Here is a 19,076-nt window from a genome sequence, read left to right as displayed (position 1 = left end):
AATCCGTTAATTTGTACTGCACTGAATGTATAATATATTTTCAATCAAAATGTGCACAGAAAAGGTGTCGCAGTTGTACAATATTGCTACATGTTGCATGCCTCAAAATGTTACGACGCTGAACACACTCATTTGAACGTTATATACGACTAGTGTTCATGGGAAAGGTTGTTTCTTTGCTTTCTCATCCTGTGTATATATAAGCGATAACGCATGGATTGGACTACGTTACCCAGAAGCTTTAGACCACATTATGGGTGAGTTCGTAAATTCGCTCAGAGTAACTGATTAATTTATGAACGCTCAACACCCGTTGAGTATGGCCGGTGTCAGTAAACCTCGGAAAAAGGCGTAATTAAATGGTTGCTATCAGCGTCACCAAAGCTCTGAATAACATGAACACAGCATAACCAGCGCGAGAAAGGGCGAGAAACATTGTCAGATTGAGGTGTTCTCTCATTTATGCCAGGAAGTAGCTAGCATGCTAGCTAACTTTAGCCAGTTAGCTTGGGTGCTTCACTGCCGTTGTGAGGTCAGAACGCTCATATCAACCCTACTCCTCGGCTATAGCGTCCAGTATGCCCTCCGAGAGCGAAACACTCTGAATTTACGTAAATTCAGAGCGGCCATGTCCTCTGGCACTCCAGAGTAAATTTACGAACGCACCCTATAATGGTGACGTGTAGTTCTGTGGATCATCCACATGATTCTGAACGTAGAACAGGTCAAGAGGGGTTTCATTAATTACTACAGTCACAATTGGCTATCGTAAAAAGGATATGGTTAGTCATAAGGTTAGCAGTGTATTTAAGGGTTAAGTTTAAAGTTTTAAAGAAGATACATTGTAGATATAGGCGGGGTTTATGACTTAGTGGCTGTGGTAAATAGTGACAACATTCATCCATTCCGAAACTGATGAGGCGATTAGCCTAGATTTTGTTTTACTACGTTTCAGTTCGGTGGTGATCAATACTTGACAATGGCTGGGGAAATGTCTATGATCGGTAAGTAAGATTTAACTGTAATGTGTTTTTGTTGTTGTGTAACTAACCAGCTGTTTAGCTAGCTAATAGTAAGTGGGCTGACAAATTACCGGTGGTAACAGCTGGCTAGTTGCTACCTAATTCACTGTAGTCAAGTTAGCTGGAAAGGTAAACGAAGTGTCAGAACTGTCAACGCTGAATTAATATGTAAATAAGTAGGCTATCGGTACCAGTTGTTCGTTCGCTACGTAGTCAACATCCAGCCCTAAACCCACGTAATTTCTTTATCTTCCGTGTCGCAGGATCGGTCATTCTGGCTTTATTTCTGGCTGGCTATCTGGGCCAGCAGTATCTGCCTCCACCGAAACCCAAAGTGATCGGCCTAGATCTGGGGACCACTTTCTGCTCCGTAGGAGTATTCCACTCGGGTACCGGGGATGTGGAGGTGATAGGGGATGAGGAGGGGCGGAAGAGCATCCCGAGTGCGGTGTCGTTCACGTCTACCGAAGTCCTCGCCGGTCACGAGGGTCAGAATCTGGCCGACAGCAATCCTGAAAACACCATCTATGATGCCAAGCGGTTTATTGGAAAGATATTCGAACAAGAGCTCCTTGAGCAGGAAAGTGCTCGTTATCCATTCAAGGTACAGTACATATTCCTGTAGTTACTTTGACAGTCAATACACCACGGTGAAAATGACTTAATACATCATCAGCATTTGGCTACATAAGCTATGTGTGATTACAGGTGTATAAATATGCTATATCAATGACTGCTGACTTTCATTTGTAATACCTTTCTTTCAGGTGATAAATAACAATGGCAGTGCAGAGTTCTTTGTCACCACTAACCAGACGTTCACAGTTACTCCTGAATTCATTGGTTCTCGGCTGCTGCTGAAGATGAGGAAGATGGCGGAGCGTCACCTGGGTGTCCCCATTCAGAGGGCTGTTATCTCTGTCCCTGCTGAGTTTGATGAGAGACAGAGGAACTACACCATCAGGGCTGCCAACCTGGCCGGTCAGTCTCTATCTGGCAAAACTGTATCAATATCTGATGTGTAAACACTGCTACAGGAATGACTTACACTGTATAGCAGTTTAGTGTAGTCTCATTTAGAAACAGTCTATCATCCAGGGATTGACATTAAGGGTTGCCCTATTGCCCGGGGCAAGTAAAACCGAGCGCAAGTTGAGCCTGCTCTGGTTCATCCACATTGTGTAAGTGAAAGACATCATTTATGGCGAGCTGAGCCTGCTCTGATACATTTTTTTAGTGATAAAACAAAATACAAATAATTAAAGTACTTATCTTTCGGATTCCTCTCCTATAGGTAGGTGAAAGGCAGGCAATATGTCACTAATGCTTGTCAATAGCTAATTTACATTTTCGGATGTGCAACTGCGTTAGACTTTAATGTCAATCCCTGATATAATTAGGTGTTTGTTCTAAAATAACTGTTACTTAATACTTACATACACTGCATTCAGACCCCTGGACTTTTTCAACATTTTGTTACGTTACAGGCTTATTCTAAAATTGATTAAATATAAATTTTCCTCATCAATCTACACACTACCCCATAATGACAAAGCGAAAACAGGTTTATAGACATTTCTAGCAAATGTATAATTTAAAAAAAAAAACGTATTTACATAAGTATTCAGGCCCTTTACTATGAGACTGAAAATTGAGCTCAGGTACATCCTGTTTCTACTGATCATCCTTGATGTTTCTACAACTTCATTGGAGTCCACCTGTGGTAAATTCAATTGATTGGACACCTAAGGTCCCACAGTTGACAGTGCATGTCAGAGCAAAAACCAAGCCATGAGGTTGAAGGAAATGCCCGTAGAGCACAGAGACAGGATTGTGTTGAGGCACAGATCTGGGGAAGGGTACCAAAAGATTTCTACAGCATTGAAGGTCCAAGAACACAGTGGCCTTCATCATTCTTAAATGGAAGAAGTTTGGAACCACCAAGACTCTTCCTAGAGCTGGCTGCCCGGCCAAACTGAGCAATTGAGGGAGAAGGGCCTTGGTCAGGAAGGTGACCAAGAAACTGATGGTCACTCTGGACATAGCTACAGAGTTACTCTGTGGAGATGGGAGAACCTTCCAGAAGGAAAACCATCTCTGCAGCACTCCACCAATCAGTCCTTTATGGTCGAGTGGCCAAACGGAAGCTAATCCTCAGTAAAAGACACATGACAGCCCGTTTGGAATTTGCCAAAAGGCACCTGAAGGACTCTCAGACCATGAGGAACAATATTCTCTTGTCTGATGAAACCAGCTTGAACTATTTGGCCTGAATGCCAAGCGTCATATCTGGAGGAAACCTGGTACCATCCCTACGGTGAAGCATGGTGGTGGCAGCATCATGCTGTGGGGATGTTTTTCAGCAGAAGGGAGAGTAGTCAGAATCGAGCGAAATATTAATGGAGAAAAGTAGAGATCCTTGATGAAAACCTGCTCAGGACCTCAGACTGGGGAAAACAGCACAACGACCCTAAACAAACATCGGGACAAGTCTCTGGATGTCCTTGAGTGGCCCAGCCAGAGCCTGGATTTGAACCCGATCTAACATCTCTGGAGAGACTTGAAAATAGCGTTGCAGCGACGCACCCCATCCATCCCGACAGAGCTTGAGAGGATACGCAGAGAAGAATGGGAGAAACTCCCCAAATACAGGTGTGCCAAGCTTGTAGTGTCATACCCAAGAAGACTCCAGGTTGTAATCGCTGCCAAAAGGTGCTTCAACAAAGTACTGAGTAAAGGGTCTGAATACTTATGTAAATGTGATATTTCAATTTAATTTTTTATACATTTGCATTTCTGAACCTGTTTTTGCTTTGTCTTTATGGTCTGTGTGTAGATAGTTTTTTTCCCCTCTCAATCTAATCAATTTTAGAATAAGGCTGTAAAGTAATAATGTGGAAAAGGTGAAGGGGTCTGAATACTTTACGAATGCACTGATACATACAGAGTAGAATATTGGACATCTAATACAAAGTCATTAAGATTCCTAAGGGCTTTGACCAAATCTACACTACCCACTATAACTAACATCTGATTGTTCTGTTTATACCACTCAGGACTGGACATCCTGCGTGTGATCAACGAGCCCACAGCTGCAGCGATGGCGTATGGGTTACACAAGGTGGACGTGTTCAACGTGCTGGTGGTAGACCTGGGAGGAGGAACGCTGGATGTCTCTCTGCTCAACAAACAGGGGGGCATGTTCCTCACCAGAGCCATGGCAGGTAAGAAGCTAATTTACTCTCAACTCCTTATGTTGTAGATATGCATGGTTTAGTTGGTCATTTTCATTTATCTTCTGTTTTTAAATTGGGCATACAGTACAAGTGGAACATTTGCCATATTGTAGTTAAAGAAGACCATTTCCAATTAGCACAACTAATTCAAATCATACAGTACATGACCTGAAATGGAATCAACTCCGATAGTATTCTTGGGCTCAGAGAATGATCCTTGCTGTTGTCATTTCCTAGGTAACAACAAGCTGGGGGGACAGGACTTCAGCCAGAGGCTGCTCCAGTACACCATGGAGAGGGTCCGCCAGCAGTACGGCGTTCCCCCCACCCTCAAAGAGGACATCCACCACCTCCGCCAGGCTGTGGAGGCAGCCAAGCTCAACCTCACCCTGCAGCCCAGCGCTGACCTCAGGGTACCCCTGCACCTGGAGACCCAAGGAGACGCCAAGCAACCACCACAGGGGCCCACCAAGGACCCAATCCCAGTCATCTTCCAAGCAGTCATCACCCGTGAGCGGTTTGAAGAGTTGAACGCCGACCTCTTCCAGAAGATTCTGGCGCCTGTAGAGACAGTGCTGGCCGAGGGCCACCTGGGGAAGGAGGAGGTGGATGAGATAGTTCTGGTGGGAGGCTCCACCCGCATCCCTAGGATCAGGAAGCTGATCAGTGAGTACTTTGGGAAGGAGCCCAACACCTCAGTGGACCCAGACTTGGCAGTGGTGACTGGGGTGGCCATCCAGGCTGGCATCATGGGGGGCTCCTGGCCCCTACAGGTCAGCGCTATAGAGATCCCCAACAGACACCTCCGCAAGACCATCTTCAATTGATCTAGTCTAGAGGTAGCAAGGATGCCACCAGACAGATACTTGCCATATTAAAGGATGGTCTGCATTCTAACTGTTAATTGTGCTTCTCCATCTTCACAAGGTGTGCAATAGTATTATGAGGTTAAAATATGATCTTCAGCTGTAATATGTTCTCACAGAGAAACTCAAATTACACCATCACTTATTTACAGTCAACCCAACTTATTAGACCAACTGTCATAGATTGAAAATTGTGTTCAACTCAGGGAACAACCTTTATTTCTAGAGAACTGTGACCAGCCAAGACACCTTCAGCTATTTATTTATTTATTTCTAGTGCTTGTACTGTGGGAGGAGGGGGGGTGTACATGAGGTGTTGTTTTTCAGTGGACGACAACATGCTTGTGACTTTTCAGAGAGCTGCACTATTAGGCTTTGTGCTTAAGTCACCTGATATGAAGAACCACCAGTCCTTTAGGGGGTCCTATTGACGAAGGCATAATGCTATTAGTTTCGGACCAAATATTTTTGCACACATTGTTACTAGCTTTACATTCAAACGATAACCCATACAAAGCTGAGCATAGGCTAACAGATTTTCTAAATAAGGGACATGCTCAGTAAGTATTCCACTAACTTATTAGCCAGCATCATCATTCTGGTGCAATTGAATTAAGAATCACTGGCTGACATGTGTAAGTAAGTGCCATAAAAACACAGGACTAGGCTTATGGTGCCTGTTTGAAGTGTTACCGTGTCTCACAAGACTGCAGGTGGACAGTAATGGTTGAGGCGTTACAGCCCCTGGAATTAGAGGACAAACATGTTTGTTGACAATTGACATTCCATGATACAGTGAACACAAATAATATACCTTTGAGGTTTGTTCAAGGTAAACAGTTTGCATGCATATCTTGTTGAACGTGCCTCAGATACTGCAATACTGTGTGTGGTTAGCGCGTTGGACTAGTAACCGGAAGGTTGCAAGTTCAAACCCCCGAGCTGACAAGGTACAAATCTGTCATTCCGCCCCTGAACAGGCAGTTAACCCACTGTTCCTAGGCCGTCATTGAAAATAAGAATTTGTTCTTAACTGACTTGCCTAGTTAAATAAAGGTAAAATAAAACAGTTCTCTAGCGATATGTTATAGGAATTTATCTGGACCATTCCATTTCAACGGAGTATGTAGGTGAAGATTTTTGTACTGCAAATTTTGCTCCTCCAAATGGCTCCCTTGGATATCTGCTTGTACTACATGCTGCTTTAAATAAATCCTGAATTACCCAAAATACCATTTCATTTTCTAGAGCAGCGAACAAAATTAAAGCCTGCTTTAATATACATTCAAACACAGATCAGGACCCAACAGAGATTGCCATTGCTGTAAGAGAAAATAACATACAGATGCATCTTGATGTCTGCATTCCATGATACTGACGTTCTAGTACAGGTGGAAGAAAAAAATAAAAATATTCACATGTGATAATGTTCCCAGCACATATCAACTGAAAATTGTGAAAATTGCGTTTACCATTGTCACTCACTAGCTTCTTCAGCAATGTGGTAACATCTTGCCGCATAACTGTACAATTGATGGAAAAACATCAGTATGTTTAGTTACTGGCATGGGCTACTGCATAGTACATTCAGAAAATATTCATACCCCTCGACTTATTCCACATTTTGTGTAACAGCCGGAATTCAAAATGGATTTGTTTCTTCACACTACCCCATGACAAAGTGAACGTTTTTAGAAATACCTAAGTATTCACCCCTTGTTAGAATCACCTTTGGTAGCAAGATGAGTCTTTCTGGGTAAGTGTAAGAGCTTTGCAAACTTGGATTGAGTCTATGCAACATGCGACTTTTTACTCCTGAACTTATTTAGGCTTGCCATATCAAAGGGGTTAAATACATATTGACTCAAGACATTCCAGCTTTTCATTTTTAATACAAACATAATTCCACTCACATCATGGGGTATTATGTGTACTTCCGGCTACTTCCATCTACTTCCGGCGCCGACAGAGATGGCCGCCTCGCTTCGCGTTCCTAGGAAACTATGCAGTTTTTTGTTTTTTTACGTGTTATTTCTTACACTAGTACCCCAGGTCATCTTAGGTTTCTTTACATACAGCCGAGAAGAACTACTGAATATAAGATCAGCGTCAACTCACCATCAGTACGACCAAGAATATGTTTTTCGCGATGCGGATCCTGTGTTCTGCCTTACAACCAGTGTAACCGAGTGGATCACATGCAGCGACCAAAAAAAAAAAACGACTCAGAAAAAGAGGGAAACGAAGCGGTCTTCTGGTCAGACTCCGGAGACGGGCACATCGTGCACCACTCCCTAGCATTCTTCTTGCCAATGTCCAGTCTCTTGACAACAAGGTTGATGAAATCCGAGCAAGGGTAGCATTCCAGAGGGACATCAGAGACTGTAACGTTCTTTGCTTCACGGAAACATGGCTAACTGGAGAGACGCAATCCGAAGCGGTGCAGCCAGCGGGTTTCTCCACGCATCGCGCCGACAGAAACAAACATCTTTCTGGTAAGAAGAGGGGCGGGGGCGTATGTCTTATGGCCAACGTGACATGGTGTGATGAAAGAAACATACAGGAACTCAAATCCTTCTGTTCACCTGATTTAGAATTCCTCACAATCAAATGTAGACCGCATTATCTACCAAGAGAATTCTCTTCGATTATAATCACAGCCGTATATATCCCCCCAAGCAGACACATCGATGGCTCTGAACGAACTTTATTTAACTCTCTGCAAACTGGAAACGATTTATCCGGAGGCTGCATTCATTGTAGCTGGGGATTTTAACAAGGCTAATCTGAAAACAAGACTCCCTAAATTTTATCAGCATATCGATTGCGCAACCAGGGGTGGAAAGACCCTGGATCATTGTTACTCTAACTTCCGCAACGCATATAAGGCCCTGCCCCGCCCCCTTTCGGAAAAGCTGACCACGACTCCATTTTGTTGATCCCTGCCTACAGACAGAAACTAAAACAAGAAGCTCCCACGCTGAGGTCTGTCCAACGCTGGTCCGACCAAGCTGACTCCACACTCCAAGACTGCTTCCATCACGTGGACTGGGAGATGTTTCGTATTGCGTCAGACAACAACATTGACGAATACGCTGATACGGTGTGCGAGTTCATTAGAACGTGCGTTGAAGATGTCGTTCCCATAGCAACGATTAAAACATTCCCTAACCAGAAACCGTGGATTGATGGCAGCATTCGTGTGAAACTGAAGGCACGAACCACTGCTTTTAATCAGGGCAAGGTGTCTGGTAACATGACTGAATACAAACAGTGCAGCTATTCCCTCCGCAAGGTTATCAAACAAGCTAAGCGCCAGTACAGAGACAAAGTAGAATCTCAATTCAACGGCTCAGACACAAGAGGTATGTGGCAGGGTCTACAGTCAATCACGGACTACAGGAAGAAACCCAGCCCAGTCACGGACCAGGATGTCTTGCTCCCAGGCAGACTAAATAACTTTTTTGCCCGCTTTGAGGACAATACAGTGCCACTGACACGGCCTGCAACGGAAACATGCGGTCTCTCCTTCACTGCAGCCGAAGTGAGTAAGACATTTAAACGTGTTAACCCTCGCAAGGCTGCAGGCCCAGACGGCATCCCCAGCCGCGCCCTCAGAGCATGCGCAGACCAGCTGGCCGGTGTGTTTACGGACATATTCAATCAATCCCTATACCAGTCTGCTGTTCCCACATGCTTCAAGAGGGCCACCATTGTTCCTGTTCCCAAGAAAGCTAAGGTAACTGAGCTAAACGACTACCGCCCCGTAGCACTCACATCCGTCATCATGAAGTGCTTTGAGAGACTAGTCAAGGACCATATCACCTCCACCCTACCTGACACCCTTGACCCACTCCAATTTGCTTACCGCCCAAATAGGTCCACAGACAATGCAATCTCAACCACACTGCACACTGCCCTAACCCATCTGGACAAGAGGAATACCTATGTGAGAATGCTGTTCATCGACTACAGCTCGGCATTCAACACCATAGTACCCTCCAAGCTAGTCATCAAGCTCGAGACCCTGGGTCTCGACCCCGCCCTGTGCAACTGGGTACTGGACTTCCTGACGGGCCGCCCCCAGGTGGTGAGGGTAGGCAACAACATCTCCTCCCCGCTGATCCTCAACACTGGGGCCCCACAAGGGTGCGTTCTGAGCCCTCTCCTGTACTCCCTGTTCACCCACGACTGCGTGGCCATGCACGCCTCCAACTCAATCATCAAGTTTGCGGACGACACAACAGTGGTAGGCTTGATTACCAACAACGACGAGACGGCCTACAGGGAGGAGGTGAGGGCCCTCTGAGTGTGGTGTCAGGAAAATAACCTCACACTCAACGTCAACAAAACTAAGGAGATGATTGTGGACTTCAGGAAACAGCAGAGGGAACACCCCCCATCCACATCGATGGAACAGTAGTGGAGAGGGTAGCAAGTTTTAAGTTCCTCGGCATACACATCACAGACAAACTGAATTGGTCCACTCACACAGACAGCATCGTGAGGAAGGCGCAGCAGCGCCTCTTCAACCTCAGGAGGCTGAAGAAATTCGGCTTGTCACCAAAAGCACTCACAAACTTCTACAGATGCACAATCGAGAGCATCCTGGCGGGCTGTATCACCGCCTGGTATGGCAACTGCACCGCCCTCAACCGTAAGGCTCTCCAGAGGGTAGTGAGGTCTGCACAACGCATCACCGGGGGCAAACTACCTGCCCTCCAGGACACCTACACCACCCGATGCTACAGGAAGGCCATAAAGATCATCAAGGACATCAACCACCCGAGCCACTGCCTGTTCACCCCGCTGCCATCCAGAAGGCGAGGTCAGTACAGGTGCATCAAAGCTGGGACCGAGAGACTGAAAAACAGCTTCTATCTCAAGGCCATCAGACTGTTAAACAGCCACCACTAACATTGAGTGGCTACTGCCAACACACTGTCAATGACACTGACTCTACTCCAGCCACTTTAATCATGGGAATTGATGGGAAATGTAAATATATCACTAGCCACTTTAAACAATGCTACCTTATATAATGTTACTTACCCTACATTGTTCATCTCATATGCATACGTTGATACTGTACTCTATATCATCGACTGCATCCTTATGTAATACATGTATCACTAGCCACTTTAACTATGCCAGTTGGTTTACATACTCATCTCATATGTATGTACTCGATATCATCTACTGTATCTTGCCTATGCTGCTCTGTACCATCACTCATTCATATATCCTTATGTACATATTCTTTATCCCCTTACACTGTGTATGACAGTTTTTTTTGGAATTGTTAGTTAGATTACTTGCTCGTTATTACTGCATTGTCGGAACTAGAAGCACAAGCATTTCGCTACACTCGCATTAACATCTGCTAACCATGTGTATGTGACAAATAAAATTTGATTTGATTTGATTATGTGTAGGCCAATCAATTGAATCCATTTTAAATTCAGTCTAACACAAAATGTGGAAAAAGTCAAGGGGTGTGAATACTTTGAAGGCACTGTACATCAAGCGTTCACATACAGTAGGAATATGGTTGACATGAGCTAAATCTACACAGTCAACAGTAACACCAACCTAAATGGTGTTATCTTCCATCTAGAAAAATCACAATAAAAGGATATCACTTTGGTATCAGAAGCATTTTAATGTTGACTTCTGAGGCACACAAATACCAAAGGAGTAAATGAACACAAGTCAATCCATTCCTTGACCCTGTGTGAACTATTCTGATACTCAGCGTTGTCCCTTCAACAGCCTAGAGCTTTATTTTCACAGTTAATATAACACACCCCACTTCATCACGACACAAAAGATACCCTTTAATGTCACTCTATATGATGCAGTTTGCTGTTCAAATGCCATTGAGAAGTTGGTCTGCAAAATATTTAAATGACTTGACTTTCATAAACTTCTCAACACTATTGCTATTATTATGCATCACCTTTCCAATATAATCCTCAGACAGCCATAGCATATAAAACTTTTGTAACATGTACACACTCCATGTAGAACTGCATACTTGGGGTAGGTGGTGAAATCTCTACTGCCATAATACACTGTTCACATCCTTTAAAAATCAAAACATTCACAATGAACCGAAAACATACCCAGCAGTTCTGCCTGAACACAAGCCCTGCCTGAGACAGCACAGCTCCACAAGTCACTCGATATTGTATGTCACAAGCATGGATGAAGGAAATGCTGTTCAAATCATTATCTTACATCATGTAAATATTTCACTTAGTCGGAGAAGGCAGGACCCTCTAAACAGCTTGTTCGTGTTGTTTTTGTTCCTAAAAATTAGAATAGCACCCAAACGTGGCAAGAAATAGGAGCAATGCTGCACAAGTAGTAAAATCCTCTAAATAACTAAGAATTGGCTGTGCTATAAAGTGACTGCAAGTAAATAACAGTAAAAAAAAAAAAGGTTATTAATAATAAACAAGCATTGGTAACTGGGGGGGCCTCCAAAGCATCTAGAGCAGGGGTGGGCACAGGAGGTTTGAGTGAAAAATGATATTTAAAATGGGCCAATATATTTTCAAACAAATTGTAAAAAATAATAATAAAGGGACCTAGAGGTGAGAAGAGGCCACAAATCTGACAAATCAATTGGTTCATCAATAAAAAGTGATTTTAGTCCCACATTTGTATTTAACAAGCAAAAACAAACCTATTTACAGAATGTACAAAGCAATGGGTGGTGCTTGCCTGCGATTCTTCAGCAATACAGCAGCCTGTCAATCAATCAGTCAGTAAGTAGGAGGAACAAACCAATAACTATCTGGATACACTGAGTAAAACAAGAGTAATCAGGACAGACAAGACAGTCACTTGGAAGTCTTAATTTACTCAGTTTCCACATGCTAGTAGAGTCAGGTATCTTTCAGTAGATTCACATTAGGAGAGTGAGAGTCAATGGGAGATGCCTTCGTTGTTGTAGTAGTCAAAGCCATTCTCCATGTACAGGTCCTCAGCACTGCCCACACCATTGCTCACCTCTGGGAGGCAGAAGAGTGAAGGGACATCAGTAGGTGTTCACAGGGTATTTCACTGATAACACAGACCACGTCAATGCACATTGAATACACAGGACATCAAAAACAATAACACTGCAACGTCATATCCAAACCACACCAGAGAAATCCCATAGCTTCCTTTGCTCTGTATGTCACCACGTATCTTCTAAGACCTACTAGTGTGATTTTAGAGTGGTTTGGACTGACTGATGATCATTGAAGACTCATCAGCATCCCCATTAGACTTACCTTTCACCACCCACCAGGAGAGGCTGGTGGGTCACAGTGGGCTGTCTAGGAGCCCTTATACATGATGCAGGACTCTGTGGGCGATTGGGGAGGAGCGGGGGGAAGGGCGGGGCAGGCAGAGGGAGGTGGGAAGGGAGGGATGGATGGAATGGTCGGAAGAATGGTCACAGCAGTCGGAGGATGGACAGATGGCAGGATGAAGAGTGGAGGTGGAGAGGAGTGCAGGTCACACACACACACAAAGGATGAGACTGCTACTGCGGTTGACCTTGGGGAGGGCAATTACATAAGACACTCAGAGAGATGCATGCTGGGATACGGTCACACTGGCATCCTCAGATACTCCTAAAATGGCTGCCTTTCCTTGTCTTCTTTTCTGTGTCCACTGATTAATAGGAGAATGCAATATGACTGGCCAAAACAACCAGGCATCCACTTCATCTATCCAATGTCATCAGATCAGTGGTAAATAAATAAGGACAGGAGAAAAGGAGTGGAAGACATTTCAGAGTACTGGGATACAGCCAGAGAAACAAACACCAACACACAATACAGTAGACACAGGAATTCCAGTTCTCCTCTCTGTGGGGTCCTTCCTTACCGGAGAAGATAAGTTTCTCCTTCATAATGTTGACGTCTCTGCTGGACCTCCGGACTGCGGCACTCAGCATGATCTGTTCAGGGTTGTAGCTGTGCATGCCACTCAACCTCCATCTGGTGAGGAAAGGTCACACAGGGGTCAGGGCATCATATAGAGCAGGTCTCTCCAAACCCTGCACCTGGAGAGCTACCATCCAGTAGGTATTCGCTTCAACCCTATTGTAGAGCACCTGATTCTAATAATTAGCTGGTTGATAAGCTGAATCAGGTTAGTTACAACTGGGGTTGGAGTGAAAACCTACAGGAGGGTAGCTCTCCAAGAACAGGTTTGAGAACCCTGATATAGAGCCTCTGGTCATACCACAATACTGCTGTCTCTGCTCTCTAATTGGCTGACCTCAAAATGACACCAAGCAAACAGACATATATTGAAGTTGGGTGCTGTACTGAATGAATCAAATGATTTATGCACACATGCATCTACAAGGACACGTACAAATAGAGTCTGAGCAAAAGACATCCCCACTTCTCTGAAAGCTCATACTTATCAGTTACTGACTAGCTGTGACAAATATTTATATACACTAGATGACTGATAGGGGGCGCTGTGTTGAAGCCACCGTGCCTCCATCCTGGCACTTCCAAAATAGTTTCTACAATGTTGGGGAAGCTATAGAAATACCTTTAGTTATGTACATTCATTTCCCCCCATTTATTCTATTACAGAAACCTTAATGCATACTGTTACATTATATTATGTGAGCTAAACATACAAATAAAACATTCCTTAAAGTATAATTTGTTTTAACTATTAATGTTATTGTACCCACTACAACAAAATACATGACATTTTGTCCATGATCACATTTAATTGAAATACAGTAGGGAGTGCGAATATGGCTGACCGGCTTCAATGCCTCTCAATGGCCAATACATAGCATCAGCAATCCAGGGTTTATACAGTGGTGGAAAAAGTACCCAATTGTCATACTTGAGTAAAAGTTAAGATACTTTAATTTAAAAGAAATGTACTTAAGTAAAAGTCACCCAGTAAAATACTACTTGAGTAGTATCAAATACTTAAGTATCAAAAGCAAATGCCATTGCTAAAATATACTTATGTATCAAAAGTAAAAATAATTTCAAATTCCTTATACTAAGCAAACCAATTTTGTGGATAGCCAGGCAGGGGCACACCAACACCAATTTACAAACGATCTCAAGTCCATCAGACTGTTAAACAACCATCACTAACACATTAGAAGCTGCTGCCTATAGGCATAGACTAGGAAACACTGGCCACTTTAAGGAATGGAACACGAGTCACTTTAATAATGTTTACATATCTGGCATTACTGATCTCACATGTACACTACAGTTCAACAGTTTGGTGTCACTTAGAAATGTCCTTGTTTTTGAAAGAAAAGCACATTTTTTGTCCATTAAAATACACAATTAAATCAGAAATACAGTGTAGACATTGTTAATGTTGTAAATGACTATTGTAGCTGGAAAAGGCGGATTTTTTATGGAATATCTACATAGGCGTACAGAGGCCCATTATCAGCAACCATCACTCCTGGGTTCCAATGGCACGTTGTGTTAGCTAATCCAAGTTTATCATTTAAAAAGTCTAATTAATCATTAGAAAACCCTTTTACAATTATGTTAGCACAGCTGAAAACTGTTGTGCTTATGAAAGACATCTGTTTCCTATACTACTCTACTGTATCTTAGTCCGTTCCGCTCTATCGCTCGTCCATATGTATATAGTTTTAATTCATTCCTACTTAGATGTGTGTGTATTGGGTATATGCTGTGTAATTTGTTAGATATTACTACACTGGCGGAGCTAGAAGGACAAGCATTTTGCTACATCCCCAATAACATCTGCTTATCACGTGTATGTTTTATTTCCTGCTAAGCATTCAAAATGTAACAAGTACTTTTTGGTGTCAGGGAAAATGTATGGAGTAAAAAGTACATTATTTTCTTTAGTAATGTAGGAGTAAAAGTTGTCAAAAATATAAAAAGTGAAGTACAGATCCCTAAGAAAAGTAGTACTTGAAAGTATTTTTACTCAAGTAATTTACACCACTGAGTTTATATACAGTGGGGAGAACAAGTATTTGATACACTGCTGATTTTGCAGGTTTTCCTACTTACAAAGCATGTAGAGGTCTGTAACTTTAAAAAAAATCTTAGGTACACTTCAACTGTGAGAAACGGAATGGAATCTAAAACAAAAATCCAGAAAATCACATTGTATGGTTTTTAAGTAATTGATTTGCATTTTATTGCATGACATCAGTATTTGATACATCAGAAAAGCAGAACTTAATATTTGGTACAGAAACCTTTGTTTGCAATTACAGAGATCATACATTTCCTGTAGTTCTTGACCAGGTTTGCACACACTGCAGCAGGGATTTTGGCCCACTCCCCCCATACAAACCTTTTCCAGATCCTTCAGGTTTCGGGGCTGTCGCTGGGCAATACGGACTTCCAGCTCCCTCCAAAGATTTTATATTGGGTTCAGGTCTGGAGACTGGCTAGGCCACTCCAGGACCTTGAGATGCTTCCTACGGAGCCACTCTTTAGTTGCCCTGGCTGTGTGTTTCGGGTCGTTGTCATGCAGGAAGACCCAGCCACGACTCATCTTCAATGCTCTTACTGAGGGAAGGAGGTTGTTGACCAAGATCTCGCGATACATGGCCCCATCCATCCTCCCCTCAATACGGTGCAGTCGTCCTGTCCCCTTTGCAGAAAAGCATCCCCAAAGAACGATGTTTCCACCTCCATGCTTCACGGTTGGGATGGTGTTCTTGTGGTTGTACTCATCCTTCTTCCTCCAAACACAGCGAGTGGAGTTTAGACCAAAAGCTCTATTTTTGTCTCATCAGACCACATGACCTTATCCCATTCCTCCTCTGGATCATCTAGATGGTCATTGGCAAACTTAAGATGGGCCTGGACATGCACTGGCTTGAGCAGGGGGACCTTGCTTGCACTGCAGGATTTTAATCCATGACGGCGTAGTGTGTTACTAATGGTTTTCTTTGAGACTGTGGTCCCAGCTCTCTTCAGGTCATTGACCAGGTCCTGCCGTGTAGTTCTGGGCTGATCCCTCACCTTCCTCATGATCATTGATGCCCCACGAGGTGAGATCTTGCATGGAGCCCCAGACCGAGGGTGATTGACCGTCATCTTGAACTTCTTCCATTTTCTAATAATTGCACAAACAGTTGTTGCCTTCTCACCAAGCTGCTTGCCTAATGTCCTGTAGCCCATCCCAGCCTTGTGCAGGTCTAAAATTTAACCCTGATGTCCTTACACAGCTCTCTGGTCTTGGCCATTGTGGAGAGGTTAGAGTCTGTTTGATTGAGTGTGTGGACAGGTGTCTTTTATCCAAGTAACAAATTCAAACAGGTGCAGTTAATACAGGTAATGAGTGGAGAACAGGAGGGATTCTTAAAGAAAAACTAATAGGTCTGTGAGAGCCGGAATTCTTACTGGTTGGTAGGTGATCAAATACTTATGGCATGCAATAAAATGCAAATCAATTACTTAAAAATCATACAATGTGATTTTCTGGATTTTTGTTTTAGATTCCGTCTCACAGTTGAAGTGTACCTATGATAAAAATTACAGACCTCTACATGCTTTGTAAGTAGGAAAACCTGCAAAATCGACAGTATCAAATACTTGTCCTCCCCACTGTACATCATTGGTTGTGACTGGCTTTGAACATAACTGGAGTAACATTTGAGGCAAGAAGATTTACTTCCCTAATCCATTTGGTTATGGTAATGACCAAATAGAGGCATGTAAATCAAAATGATTACATTAGCCATATTGTGTCTTGACTAATACATCAATGCACTTAAAAATAACCCAGCAGAGCTTTTGTCCAAATCAACACCATAAATGAAAATGAGCGCTTCCCTCTAATACATTTCTAGAATTAATTTGTAGACTGTCATTCGGTCGATAACAGTAAAACTCAAGCGGGATAAAAGTGAACACAAGCATTTGTGCTGTGTGGGAGAAAGCATTGCCGTCTGCCACTAAAAGGCCTATAGTGCTAGGCTCGCTTGTATTTACTGTACCCTCTAGCGTGGAGGACGAGAAGTGGCAGCAGTGAAATACAACAACGATACAGGTGAGAAAAAGAGAGAGATCTAAGATGTAAATGATAACATATATAGAAATAAAGGATGGAGATACTGGCTTCACTGAGATAGAGGAAGAAAGATAAAAAGGGAAACCATCGTGGGTCAGAGTTGACTCAGTTACCTGATAATGTGATAGCTGCCAGATGCCAAAATGCAGCAGAGAAGAGGAGGAGCATGCACATCAGGCAGAGGAGATGAGGAAGAAGAAAGAAGAAAAGGCGGAGAGATTAAAATAAGTCAGTTTAGAAGCCAGCAGCAGCCAGCACTTTGCTAAGCATAGCAAACCCACACATATAAGACTAGAGGATGGAGGCCTTGGTCTGCTGTCCTCTATCCCACAACAGCATTATGGCTCAGGAAGGAAGATTCAATTCCTTTTAGCAGATTCCCATAGTCTTTCAGAAGATTCAAGGAAGCATACTTTCTGGTTTAATGTTACTTCAAAGTGCAAACAACTGTAAGGGGAAACATTTTTTGGTTGACGAGAGATACTTCTGATTCTCAAAGCCAAGCTGTTGGCATTGTAAATGAGCTTTATCAAATAACTAGTGTTTCATCCATCCCTGTGTTTTAACACGCTTGCTGTAAAATGGCCTTGCTGTTAATGTGTGTATGCAGAGTTCTGTTAATGTGTGCTTGTACAACATCTCGCCTGCTGTATACATGGAGCCTGCTGGTCCTCTGTAGCTCAGTTGGTAGACCATGGCTCTTGCAAAGCCAGGATAGTGGGTTTGAATCCCAGGATCACCCTATACATAATAAATGTATGGACGCATGACGAAGTTGCTTTGGATAAAACCATCTGCTAAATGGCAGATATCATTATTATGCATTAAGCCCCTGAGAGGTAAAACACACACACCTGTGTGGAAGTGTGAAGCGGACACACTGAGGGAGGAAGAGATGTGATAACTGTGTAAATGCTGCCAGATGCACTATGGCAGCAATTACAGATAATTAAGAGAGAGAGGAAAACACTTAATTACTACATTTAAAAATTACATCAGAGTACTCGGACAGCGATGGGCCAATTGTGTGCCGCCTCATGGGTCTCCCGGTCACGTCCGGCTGCGACACAGCCGGGATCGAAACCAGATCTGTAGTGACGCCTCTAGCACTGATCAGTGCCTTAGACCGCTGCGAAGTGCTAGAGGCATCACTACAGATCTGGTTTCGATCCCGGCTGTGTCGCAGCCGGACGTGACCGGGAGACCCATGAGGCGGCACACAATTGGCCCATCGCTGTCCGGGTTAGGGGAGGGATTGGCTGGCTGGGATGTCCTTGTTCCATCACGCTCTAGGACTCCTTGTGGCGGCCGGGTGCATGCACGCTGGCTTCGGTCACCAGTTATATGGTATTTCCTCCGACATCTTGGTGCGGCTGGCTTCTGGGTTAAGCGAGCAGTGTGTCAAGAAGCAGTGCAGCTTGGCAGGGTCCTGTTTTGGAGGACGCATGGCTCTCGCATGGCTCTCGCCTCTCCAGAGTCCGCATGGGAGTTGCAGCGATGAGACAAGACTAACTACCAATTGGATATCACAACATATTATATATATATTTTTTAAGGAGTACTTACTTTTGGAATACAAAAATTCCTATAACTACAGTGAAGGAGATGAGATCAGCGGCGACCCAGATCAGACAGTATTCATCTGGACTCTGAAACACAACATGGCAGCATTAGACCACCAGGTGTCACTGTTTCCTAAAACAACGAGAATGCCTTCCTAAAATGATGTAATATTGAAATTCATATAATATTGTGGTACAGTAATTCATGTGTAATGCATAATGGACTCGTTAATCAAAAGGTGCTCCAAGTTACAGATGGGACAATAACAAAATAATACTCTAGTCAGAATAATGGAAGTCCCACATAGACCTAGATCCCAT

At 43.5% G+C, this 19,076-nt stretch overlaps 2 protein-coding genes across 7 annotated transcripts in view; one reads left to right on the top strand and one right to left on the bottom strand.

Annotated features, from left to right (window-relative positions):
- Positions 1–90: 90 nt before the first annotated feature.
- hspa13 (heat shock protein 70 family, member 13) lies at positions 91–6,354 on the top strand. The gene is made up of 5 exons (XM_024445452.2): positions 91–1,004; positions 1,286–1,626; positions 1,790–2,003; positions 4,079–4,246; positions 4,496–6,354. The coding sequence occupies exons 1-5, from the start codon at positions 980–982 to the stop codon at positions 5,083–5,085; spliced, it is 1,338 nt and encodes a 445-aa protein (XP_024301220.1). The 5' UTR covers positions 91–979; the 3' UTR covers positions 5,086–6,354.
- A 4,408-nt stretch (positions 6,355–10,762) lies between these two features.
- The window catches only part of LOC112267446 (glycerophosphodiester phosphodiesterase domain-containing protein 5), a 104,516-nt gene continuing 96,202 nt past the window's right edge, over positions 10,763–19,076 (bottom strand). For 3 of the 6 annotated variants that reach the window (XM_042297546.1, XM_042297549.1, XM_042297547.1), the window contains 4 exons: positions 18,760–18,842; positions 17,307–17,321; positions 13,012–13,124; positions 10,763–12,143 (listed from right to left, as the gene is read on the bottom strand). In XM_042297546.1, the coding sequence (XP_042153480.1) occupies positions 12,058–12,143; positions 13,012–13,124; positions 17,307–17,321; positions 18,760–18,842 (297 nt within the window). In that variant the 3' untranslated portion in view covers positions 10,763–12,057. Of the gene's footprint in view, positions 12,144–12,410; positions 12,679–13,011; positions 13,125–17,306; positions 17,322–18,759; positions 18,843–19,076 lie in introns of all 6 variants that reach the window. The other 3 variants (XR_006078848.1, XR_006078849.1, XM_042297548.1) reach the window with 3 other exon arrangements.

This window comes from Oncorhynchus tshawytscha, linkage group LG14 (genome assembly GCF_018296145.1).
Source record: "Oncorhynchus tshawytscha isolate Ot180627B linkage group LG14, Otsh_v2.0, whole genome shotgun sequence".
In the NCBI taxonomy this organism is placed as follows: domain Eukaryota; kingdom Metazoa; phylum Chordata; class Actinopteri; order Salmoniformes; family Salmonidae; genus Oncorhynchus; species Oncorhynchus tshawytscha.
This window is presented reverse-complemented; position numbering and strand designations above follow the sequence as displayed.